Source organism: Anomalospiza imberbis, chromosome 13 (genome assembly GCF_031753505.1).
Source record: "Anomalospiza imberbis isolate Cuckoo-Finch-1a 21T00152 chromosome 13, ASM3175350v1, whole genome shotgun sequence".
NCBI classification, from domain to species: domain Eukaryota; kingdom Metazoa; phylum Chordata; class Aves; order Passeriformes; family Viduidae; genus Anomalospiza; species Anomalospiza imberbis.
The window spans coordinates 13,544,312-13,556,390 of NC_089693.1; the positions used below are offsets into that span (position 1 = coordinate 13,544,312).

Below are 12,079 nucleotides of genomic sequence, written 5' to 3' on the forward strand. Positions count from 1 at the left end.
GTACAGGTTTTAAACAGCTTTACATACAGGGAGAATTCAATTTGCTGATAGATTAAGTTACAACTAATTTTTAATACCTGCCAATGCCAATATTGGTCTAAGTTTTGGTTATTGTCCAGGAAAATTGTGTATTTGCTGTACCTTCCTCCAACTTGAATAGTTTTATTCTTCTGAAGTTTTAATTGTGATTACCTGTTCTGTAGCTAGAAATTAACTTTGTATAGCGTATCTTCTGACTATTATTCAAATAATTTCCACAATGACTGGCATAGTGGATATTTATTCTTTGCTATGTCAGATAATCATGCTCTGGGAATCTCCAGGATAAACTGTTTCAAAAATGAAAATGAATTTATTTACCTCTATTAATAGTCACAGTTGATATTTCAAACAGATCTTACAAACTGCTCTTTGCGAAGGTTAATATTCAAATGGAAGCCAGTGTTTTATGGGTACTAACTGAGGTAACCGATGTCCCCTCAGGGGGTCTTCAGTCCCTGCAGGGCTTCCTTGCTCTTTTAAACCCCTGCCATTAGAGACTGGTAGTTAAGATCTCAACTCCCATGGTTATGAACCTGCTGGGCAGGTGGGGAAAGATATGAAAACTAATAGGTAAATCCAGGAAAAATGTCACTTTTATGCTGTGCAATGGCTTGAGAGTTCAATCTGTGACACCATGGCTCAATACGGAGAGGAGAGTGAGCAGCATTGTGCAATTTAATAAAATTATCTTGGGAAGTTTCCTGAAGTAATTGTCAAGTCCAGATGTGGTACCAGATGACAGACTCAAGATGGTGTTTCCGTGACATATCTGTAGCTCTTTCATGGGTTTTCTCTGGAGTAAAGGTACAAAAAAGGATACTCTGCTACTCCCATGGTGCCTCTAATAAGCAACTGTCTTACTGGGGAGGAACTTTGCTTTTTGATCTGAAGGGATCAGGGGGAACTTGGTATCTGTATGCTGGAAGACAATTAGTACATTCTTCAAGAAACAGGCTGCATTGAGATTTGAATTTTTTCTTTCCCCTCCATGCTTGCACTTCCCCTTTCTTTTCCTTTACTGTAGAAGGTGGTTGGAGAGAAAGTTCTTTATTTATGTAGTTTGAAATGAAAGTGGTTTGTCTTTTAACTTATTGCAATGTTGCATCTGAATTCATCCCAATGGCACTTAAGTGGTTAGACTATTGATAGGTTGTCTGCCTTTCATTTCTCTTCTCAATTTGATTAATGTTCTCAGCTTTGGATATTTTTTAAGCCTACCACGTTGTATCTATTGTCAAAGCTGCTTTTGGTTTTGAGTGTCATTCTGGTCCTCTTGTCGTCCGTGTTTTCTCCCACTCCCTGAGGGATAAATGTGTGGAACTTGTCTTTATTTATTTATTTATCTGATTTGTGAATTTTGAGTTCTTTGTTAGAAAATAAATGGTTTTATAATATTATTGAAAATATTACATTGCATAAAAAGAGAATGTTTTAATTGAAAACAACAAGAAGAGGTTAAGAACTAGTCTTAACCTATTGAAAGTTAAAATATTTGAGTATAGTATTTCTCCATCAAATACTTCTATTTTCATGCCCTTAGGAGAAAGTCTAGACCTAAAATATAATTTTGGGTAATAATTGGAATCATACTTCAAAATAGACTTTTGCAATATATGGCTTAAAGGTAGATTGATGTGTTTGTAAGTCTGACATGCAAAACACAATCAGCGCTGTTATGGTTGGTGCTGTAGGTTTTTTTGTAATTGATTTCAGATGTTGAATCTTATCTGAAGGAATATCATTACTGTGAAATAAAATTGGATAAAGAAGCTATAAAAGATAGAAACTCATACCTTGAGTACCTAGTATAACAATCTACAATGTGATTTTTTTTTTGTCAAATCATTTATTTGATCAACATCATAGCAGATGGTAACCCTATAAAGTATATTATAGTGTTTACACGAACATTAGAGCCTGTGTGTCTTGAAATAAGTTTTAAATATAGTCTTCTTTGTCTTATGCCAGCAAGAACAACCTTCATTTCAGTTTGATTGTAAGATCAAATTTTTTTTTTATTAGATGAATGTTTGGATCTGTTTCTTCAGAATGAACACATATGTTGAAATAATGAGGCAACAGGTTTCTTCAGGTTTTCTTCTAGAATAGCTTGAAATGCTCACAGCAGCATCATAAAAGTGATGTTAAGCAAAGCCTGTTTAGAATGCAATGCATAAAGCCAGAAAGCATCCTCATGGCTGGGTCTCCCCGAGGTGAGTGAGGACACGCAGCCTTTCCTGCGGGCTGGCCGAGCTCCGGGCTCTGGGCTGTGCTCCACGGGCTCTGCTGGCCAAGGTCAGGAGTGTCCTCGCTGGGACATACAGGCAGTGCTGTGGAGGTGCCCTGTGAGCCAGCCCAGCCCCAGACTGCCAGCTGAACCCACTCGAACAAACATCACACTTAGTTACTCCCCAATTAAGCTGCAGCATATGTGCTATAGAAGTAGTCAGTGTTGATTGAGAACTATGAAATCATGAGTCATTTCAATTACTTTCCGTCCTCAATGCCTACTAAAGAAAGGAAGTGGGGTTAGAACCTTGTTTTACTCCTGTCTGCCTGAATGTGTGTGTCTGTGTTACTGGACCTTTATAACAACACAGTTCAATGTCCATCTATTTTGCTTTACCTACAGAGGCTGAGATACTGCAGCCTTGCCCTGCACGTTTTTCAGTGCTCTGCTAACTGTCACAGCTTTCATGTGCTCTTTAACATCCATGATGAATTAATGCAATTGGTCACTGCATTGCTTGTGGAGGGGCTTATACAAAGGTGATGGTCCCCCTAGTTCTTCTGTTCTCTTTTGCCTTTTCCAGGAAAACACTAGAACTCTTTTCATTACACTTTTGCTTTGAGACTATTGAATTTATTACCATAGATGACTCCCATGTTCTTTCTTACCAAGTGTTGCCCACTTCAGGGGTTTTACATTTAAAAGTGAATCTGATGGTCCTGGCTCAGTCATGTAGAGTTACTTTTGGCTGTGTTAAAGTATGCATTGTTTGTTTGTTTATGCCCATCCTGCTAGAAATGGTCGGGGTCTTTGTCTTATCTGACATTTGGGTGGTTTTCATCTGTCACCCATGGAAAACACATTAGTGTACAAAGCAGAGCAGATTCCTTGAGCAACATGGTAGACACGCATCTGATTTCCTGGTTGAGTGTTGCTGGCTACCTGGGGCAGCACTTGTTTGGTGTCTCATGTTGATGGAGACCAAGGCAGCAGAGGCAGCATTCCAAATCAAATCCAGATGTCAAGCAGCAGTAAGGCAGAGTGCTGGTGTTCTGTGTGCAATACATGATTCCTTTTTTTCTTGTAGTCTTCACAGAGCATCTAAAAATGTGAAAGCATCTTCCTTGTGTGAAAATTTTGTGTAAGACATAGGTCTACATGTAAGCCTGTTTGGGGCTTATAAGAATGAAAAATGCTGCATGAAAAGGAGGAAAAAGACACCTGGCAGGAAAAAGGAAGTTAGCTAGAATAGTAAACGGTACTGGGCTTTTTTAGAAAAGAAGAATTCTGGGAACTAGTCAGAAATTAGTTTTCTTCCCTATCTGAAGCAGTTACATTTTGGTTTAGAGCAGTTTCTTTAAACAACTTATTTGCATAATTCAAATGGTAGAATTAAAATACTTGAATTTTTAGCTGTACATGTGCTGATTAAGCAGAACCATAACATAAGTCCTTATGTCCCACTGACTCAAATTTTCAAATGAGTAGCATGTTTTACTGATTAGCATCTGAACACTCTATGCATAACCACTATCTAGTCACATATTTCCTGAAATGGGTTGGTATAACCTACTGTATCTTAAACTTTTCGAAGGACTTTGTCTTGCAGTAAGATATTTTTCTTTTCTCACCCCACATATGTCTCTTTTGAAACGAAGGCAATGGAGGACTTGTTATGATAATGACTGGATTACTAGCACTGTTGTTTCTGGCAGAAAAGAGTCAATTGTGCCAAAAGATTACTTTTGCCTTTGTCAGTGCCAGCCACGACTCTTTACTCAGCTCCTGGACCAGTTACAATGAAACAACAACAATACTGTCAGCTGCAAAATGCAGTAAACTTCCCCAAACTGCTGGCTCAAGATAGTGGTGGTTTTGCATGTTCAAAGAGCATTCTTCAACCTTGAGGATCTTTCCTGCAGTACACAGAAAGTGTCTGTAGTTTTTATTTGAGTGATTTACTGTACTTTCAGTTTAACGTTCTTTTTTGCAGGCTGTCTTTGTCAAAACATTATTTTATAGCTTCATAAAGCACATTTCTTAAGGAAATAATTATTAGATTAGTAATAGTCCATAGGTAGTTATTTACAGTATCAGTTTACATTCGATTTTGCAGTATGGCCATATGAGAAATATGCATGAAAATTTTATAGTTGCAATGTAAAGTTAGGGTTTAGAGATGATTGTATGGAGTAGCTTGCACTCTGCTCTTATTTATAAATTGGGACACTTAGTTCTTATTTATAAATTATGGCATTATAAAACTTCATAAATAGTTTATAGTATATATCACATAAAGAATTTATGCTTCATATCAAAACTTTTTATAAGAAAAGTTTGTATGGCAGGGAAGTAATGAGTTGCATTTTGTAGGCCAGAGTGCTTTGAAGCCTGCAGTTTAGGATGGATGTGTTCCACATGTGACAAAAAAATGTCTTGTGAAGCAGATAATCAGGAACCTAATTGTTAGAATAGTAGCAGCCTTATCCTATATGAAGAAATTTGCTATAGGAACTCAGGTGCTTTTGCAATGAGCTGTTTGGAAATGTGGTTTGACCAATAAAATTTGGATAGAAATTGGATAATACATAGGGTATATATTCAGATACAGTGTTTAAAGGTCTTTTCCTTCCCCTTTCACTTGTGAGCTGCAACCTGGATTTGCATAAAGGGAACTGATTCTAAAAGAACCGTTACAGAGTGTAAAAAATATTACTGTTATAGTAGTGCAGAGACCATGATTCTCTGTGGGATTTTTAAGCCATTGAAATATAACCAGTCTGTCTTGCCTTTTTTCCCCATTATGCTAAAATATCTTGCGTGTCACATAAAGGCCAAGCAGGGGAAATAATTTTGCACATTTTACAATACTTAAGCAAGACACAAGAGCAAAGAGTAGATAACAAGTATGTGTTTCACAGTATGTGCTGCAATATTTCAGTGCTTGCTTGAGATGCAGATAAATCGGGCTGCTCAAAAAGCCATGATGTTCACATCGTTGTGCTTGTTTTGTTACTCATGCTAATTTCTTATGGATTGGGTTGGGCAGACAGCAGATTGGCAAATTTCTTGGCTTTTTATGCCCCTGTTTTCAGCAGCTGCAGGTGTCCAAATGAACAGGTTCCTCTGTAGCCAGCTGAATTAATAAGGAAGCTGTTCATCTGAAGTTTTGCTTTTAGAAACACTGCTTTAAGTATATGAAAGCAGATGAATTTACTTAGAGTGTATGGAAGCAGATGAATATTTTTTTCAGGTTGCATCAGAGACCATTGTTTTTGCTGTCATTTCTTACAGGTTTGTATTTTTCTTTTTATTGCTAGGTATGGATGAGCGAACAGGTGCCACATCCTGGGGAACAAGCGGTCAGCCAAGTCCTTCATATGAATCTTCAAGGGTAAGATAGCCACGTAATAATTCATAGTGAAAGTTTATGGGAATGTACAGCGTAAATCAGCAGATGATTTGGCAAAGTTTTTGAAGGGAAACTCCTTTAAATGTACATATTAGCATCTTTTAGAAACTTTAATGACTTTGAGGAGCTACAGCATCAATTTAGGTTTCTAAGACTAAAAGATATATAGGCTTAGAATTCATGAAAATAAACCATATGTATGCTTGAATGATGAGCATGTATTTTATTTACCGTATAGTCAAAAATTGGAAGTAGAAGTCATGTTACTTCAGAGCAGATTTATTGGCAAAGTGTAAGGAGCACTTGCCTCTCTGTTAACATTAACCAGCTATAGTATGTGCTGTGTCATGATGTTGAAGACAGGCTTTTCTTTTTAAATATCTTCCTCCTGTTCTCATTCTAGCCTCATCCATCCCACTTACTGAGCTGAAGGTTCTTGCTAGTATCTGATGTCCTAAAATAACATGACCCTTTTCAAACTAAACGCAGTGGTCAAAGCAAGCTTGCCCCAGTTACTCACATTCCCTTTCATCTACTTCATTTTCTTTTATGAATATTTACTCCCTAAAAGGACAATGAGCTAAGTACCTAAACTAGATGTACACAGCATACCTGGTTTCACTGATTTTCACTGTTCTGATTTCAGTGTCTTTGAGTCAGAGAGCTGTGCTAGCACTTGAACCTTTGCAGCTTTCTTGTGTTGTGGAATGAAATGGGTAGGCTGCAAGACCTTGTTCAGCTCACTGGGTGTTATTATGGCCTCTGCCTTACTTTGGAAGACAGCAGTAGAAAGGTTTCTCTTGAAGTCTGGATTTTTCCACTGATCATTAGTAAATAAATTATAATAAATGTGGAAGTACTTTATGTGTGGAAGAAATATTTCTGTGCGACATAGAAATTCCACATTATTTTAAAACTTCCTGTATAACCTGGGGCATGGAGCTGAACCTTCAAATGCCTCCTCTACATTTGAAATGCAATCTTACTATGCAGCTTTATGTAACTCATATTTTTATCATGTCTTTGGTGTTTTGACTCTCATTTTTTATGTTGCTGATCAATTTTAATCGATTATGAGTTAAGCTGACCTAACTGGAATTTGAGCTTGTGATTCATTGGCTGTGTGGCTGTATTAATCACAATTTTTATATGGTAGAGGATCAGCCAGCTGATATTTGAATAGTGTAAAGTCAGTGAGCCTTGTGTGTTAGTTGTGTTTTTTGTTGGTTGGTTGTTTTTTTAAAATGAGGCAATAAAGAATTGTAATCTGGAATGTCATTTAAGTGATAACAGTTTTCTTTTAAAGAAAACTCAAATCCTTTTCAAAGGAAAATGTAATTCCTGTGTTCTCCCCAGCAAAGTGAACAGTAGAAATATATATAGAATTGGTAAAGACTAAGAGCCACAAATTAATTCATCCTGTGGCTGGTATCTTCTGTAAAAAAAAGTAGAACACAGGAATTTAATTTCTGAATTCACTGAAAAAGCACTGGACTTTGTTTACCAGTTTAAATCAAGCTTGCATGCATAAATTTTGGCTATGATGTATGGTCTTTAGTTTTTGGTTTTCTTTCAACTAATGAGGCAAATTACTGATTCAGGATTTTGAATAACGATAACTTCTGTCTACTCCTACATGTGCTGCTAGACCAGATGTCTCTGAGAAAGAGCAAAAATGAGGGTGTGGGTCTGTATTGTGAGAGTATAGATTGGTTTCTTGGAAGACAGGGCAAATTCTACACAGCCTTTTACATATCTAGGTTATTCTTTGTGTTGATTAACACAGAGTTTAAGTAAGCTGTAATTGTCTTACATGTTCAACTTTCTAATCCAGTGCTTTTCCCCATTATTTCAATAGAGAATGTTATTCTTGTCCTAATTGTTTTTACTGCTTGTTTGTCTGTTTACAGGAAAATGGCAGTCTTCATGGAAAAAGCTCTGACCTGTCGACAGACATAGAAAAGTTGAAATCTCAAGAGGTACCACTTATTCTTTTTATATAGTGTGTGATTTTCAACTTTTTTTTTTGAGTCCATGTGCAGCCTACTACTAGAGTTTTCTGCTAAAGGTCACAATATAATGTCAAAATTATTAAGAATTTAAAGTGTTGGCTCACTGTTGGCTGGAATTTCCAAAGACACAGAAAGAGCAACAGTTTTCAATAATAGAATTGGAATTTGGTGATAGTTCAGTGCATACCTGTTGACAGCTAATGAAAAAAGATGATGGAATACTGGCTAAAGGATATTTTTCTTTCCCAAATCCTGCTGAAGGTCTGTTCAGTTCAGTATGAATGGTCTGACTGTGGCCATCGATGATGCATAAGGAAAGAGTGTGAGTATAGGGCAAATATTTTACCACCTTTACGGTGTACCCTTCTAGCAATACCCCAGCTCTTTGCTTAGATTTCCTGGGCAGAGCCAACCTTTTGGACATGGTTCTTATAGCTATTGCTGGGCTTGCTCTCTGCTGTTTGTGAATTTCTCTGGCTTTGGTTACAGTTTTGGTAACAATTACAAGGATTTTGTGCTGAAATTTATGGATTTATTTGTCTTATGTGTGCTGCCAAGTGATGCAACTGATTGCCACCATGTTCCTGTGTTCCAAATGGTTACTGATATGCTTCATAATTTTTACTCTTTTCCCTGCAAACACCTTTATTTTACATGCCACTTCTATATTCAACCAAGCTGAAGAATTGCAATTTATTGGTATCTGCTGGTATAGTGACTGCTCCTAACCTGTGGTTGGTTCTTGTTCCCTGAATCTTTCTGCTCCTTCTGCATAACCTCAGAGTTAGGGGGATTGACTGCATGCACTAGCCAAGAGGAGGGTATACCATAAATTTCTGCCTCACATAATGATAGATTAATTCTCTGTTCCTTTCTTGTTGCGAAGTCATGCATTCTTTGCCACTGAGCTGTGATGTGATAATGTTCTAAAAACTGTGTAGAAAAGTAATATTTTGTCTTACATTGCACCATAGTTACCACATTGTTATGACATTAAGTTATTTTTGAGCGTGTTCATTTTGTATTTTTGAGCGTGTTCATTTTGTATTTATTTACACCAGATTTTATCTAGTCTTTTATTACCAATTTCATGGAAAACTTGTTTTGCAACTTTGCACTAACTTTTAGTTAGGATTATTTTTAAAAAATTGCTATCAGCAAACTTTACTGTATTTGTTTATCCACTTTTTTATTTATTCATGGAATTATTGAAGAGTGTTGGTATGGGTATGGTTTTTTTGGGGAATTGGTGAAAACATATTGGTAATTCTTTTTGATTGTGAAAATGAGATGTATGTTCCTGTGCTTGGGGTTGGGTGTTTGTCATAGGTTTTAATCTTTTCATCAATAATTAATTTGGACAAGAACCTTCTCTCATATGTAATAGTAGTTTATTTTATTTTAAGAGTCTCTGGTAATACCTTATTGAAAGCTAAACCATTCTTACTTCAATAGTGTCTTCAAGTAACATTAAAGGCTAGGAATCACAGCAGGCTTGAGAAAACCTCATATAGGAGCCTTGTCTTTTCATTACCTAATGCTAAATAGTGTTCTAACACTGAAAGAACAGCAGGTATTTACGTTTGAATTTGCTGTGGTGGTCTTAGATTTGTGAAAAGGTACAAATGGAGACATTAGTGACTTCTGTGAGCAAAATCTCTTTGCATACACCAACTGTTTTGTTAGAAAAATGAATAATATGAAAAGATCCTACTGCGGGGAGGGTGAAGACAAAAGTAGGAAAGCTTTATTGTTTATAGGAATAATTCAGGAATGGTAGTTAGCAGTCACTGGAATTCTGTGACTTTCTGCTGACCTCCCTTATTCTTGAATTGTTGTACTGAAGTCCACATACAATACCAAGTTTGCGCCAAGTTTGTGTCTTGTGGGGCTTGTTTTTCTTCCTAGTCTCCAATCTTGTTTTTTACCTTTCTATGTGCAGCAGTGGTGGGTTTTCAGTGAATATCTTTGGTTGATGTATGCAAGTCTTTCTCTTACCTGAGTGATATAAAGCTACAGATATTTTTGCATGTGTTCATAATGCCTTGCACTAGAAGAGGAGCTGTTAATGTGTTTTGCAGAGAATGGTGAAGATGCCTTTTAAAAGTCTTGTTCTCCTGAGCTCTTTGAAGCAAATTCTGAGGTACTTGTCTGGAGTACCATGTCTTCTGCACAATAATACATTGCACAATAATATATTACCCTACAGCACTCGAAAGTTTTGTCTTCCTGTTGTGAGATGATCCTGAACTTTTTAGCTTTCCTGTGTATTTGCGAGTTGCAGTTTAAAACGTAGCAGCAAATTGGTATAATCACTTTTTTTGGAGTAAGCATTGTATTGTTATTAAACATTATTTTGGTTGTAGTTGTTCTTGTGGTGTGGCTAATGATTGCTGTTTCATGGAGAATAATGCTCTGTGAGGTTTTCTTTCATTACTTTGGTTTTGTCATAACATAAAAGGAGCAAGTCAGTTTATCTCTTCAGATTGCTGTCTCCAAATCAAGCATATCTGAAATGTTTTTCATAAGACATTTCCTTGATGGATTTCCTTTATATATATATACACACATAATAATTGTAACTGTTAGAAATTTAGCATAAACTAGCTGAGGCATTTTTCTTCCAAAGTCTGAACTGCGGGTGTTTCAAATAATTTGCAACATGTACATTGCACTAAAAGCTGTGAGTGTACATTTTGACATGATTTACATGAATCTAGTTTCAGTACTGAGGATGCAGTTTTTCCTCCTGTTCCTTTAGATAGCTCTATGTATTTAATTGAAACCAGAGTGGAGCTGATCAAGATAGCACTGTTAGATTAGATGGTTTTGAAGCATCAGGCAACAGGTTGTTCCCTCTACTGTATGTAAAATACTCAGACATGAGTTGGAATCTGAAATACTTTATGCCCAAACTATACTCCCCTCACCCCAAGTAGTACTTTTAATTTGCAAAGAAGTAAAAAAATAGTAATGAGATAGCAGGTTTTGAAATAGTATTTTATACCTCTTAATCTCAGGTACATAACAAGAAGGAAAGCTGTTATATAGCAAAACAAGACAAGAGGGACACAGAAACACAGTAAGTGTTATCAAGTCTGTTGTATTTGTGTCCTTTTTGTCCTCTGATTTTTTTTTTTTTAATTTTTTTTTTCTTTTTTCAGGGGAGGGAGGTTGTTTGGTGGTTCTGCTGCTGGTTATTTGCTTTTCCTGATGTATTCTACAAGGTAGCAGATGATTCACTGTGGAATTAAACCCCAAATTAAATATTCCACATTCAGTGCTCAGGACACTTGCAATTTCAGCCTACTTTATAATTTGATTCACAAGCAGCATTTTTCAAAGCAAGTCTTGTTTTTTAAATTCTGAATGCTTAAGTCAGGTTTTCAAGTATCTTCTTTTTAAGCATTTGTTGTTAGTCTGTTGGCTATACTTCTATCATTTTATCTCCTGGTTTATAGCTTAGATAAAAGCTAGAAAAATCTGGTTTCTATCATATGAATTTTTCATTTTATCTATATTAGAGAAATGGGTATTTTGGTTGGTTTTTTTGTTTTGTTTTGCTTTTGTTTTTATTGCAACTACCTACCACATTGGAATTAGCATTGGAATCTGTTCACAAATTAGTTTTCTATGTGGCCAGGGAATTGTCCTATTGCATATCATGTTGATATTTGTCTCACAGGAGTTTAGAGAGGTGTAATGGGCTATTGGGTTTAGCTGTTTAAAATCAGATTTGTCACTCAGTAACTTAACTTCTTGGAAATGGATTTAGACCTGGAGAAAATGATGTTTATTAAAAAATAAATAACATTCAAAATAAATAAAAAAAAATAAATAAACTGGTTTCAATTGTTCTCCATTCCTACACACAAGGTTTTCATGTGTTTCAACTTGATATAGGAAAAAAAGCTAATCAATAGTTTTGGAACTCTGTTACAAAGCATGTTTCTTAGGGTGACAATTAGAGGATACTTGTGAAAGCTCTCTTGACTTTTCTCAATAATATGTGAAATTTGAGGTAGTGATACCTGCTTTCGCCCCGCCATGTTGTAGCAGGTGACCAAATAACTCAAAAAGCTGCATTTCTGTCTTTAGGATATTGTAGTTGAATGTTAACTCTTGCTGATGGTTACAGAAAGAGAATCATAATTAAAGCTAGAAAGTGGAGCTAGAAAGCTCCTTGTTTCTGGTGTGATTGGGTGGTCTTCATCAGCAAACTGCATTCATTCCTCTGTTTGAAGAGTGTTGTCCAAGCTTCTTGTGCAACTAAGGGAGTTGGGTTTGAGGTCCTGGCTGTTCTCAGGGGGCTGGGTGGTGGCAGACATGGAGCCTGCAGAGGGAGATGTGTTTGTTTCCTGGCATATTAAAGAGGTCTCAGCT

General features: G+C 36.4%; 1 protein-coding gene across 8 annotated transcripts in view; it reads left to right on the forward strand.

Annotated features, from left to right (window-relative positions):
* Positions 1-12,079, forward strand: part of TCF12 (transcription factor 12) — a 162,312-nt gene that overhangs the window by 36,277 nt on the left and 113,956 nt on the right. For all 8 annotated transcript variants that reach the window (XM_068204050.1, XM_068204049.1, XM_068204053.1 and 5 more), the window contains exons 4-5: positions 5,593-5,666; positions 7,595-7,663. In XM_068204050.1, the coding sequence (XP_068060151.1) occupies positions 5,593-5,666; positions 7,595-7,663 (143 nt within the window). The remainder of the gene's footprint in view (positions 1-5,592; positions 5,667-7,594; positions 7,664-12,079) is intronic.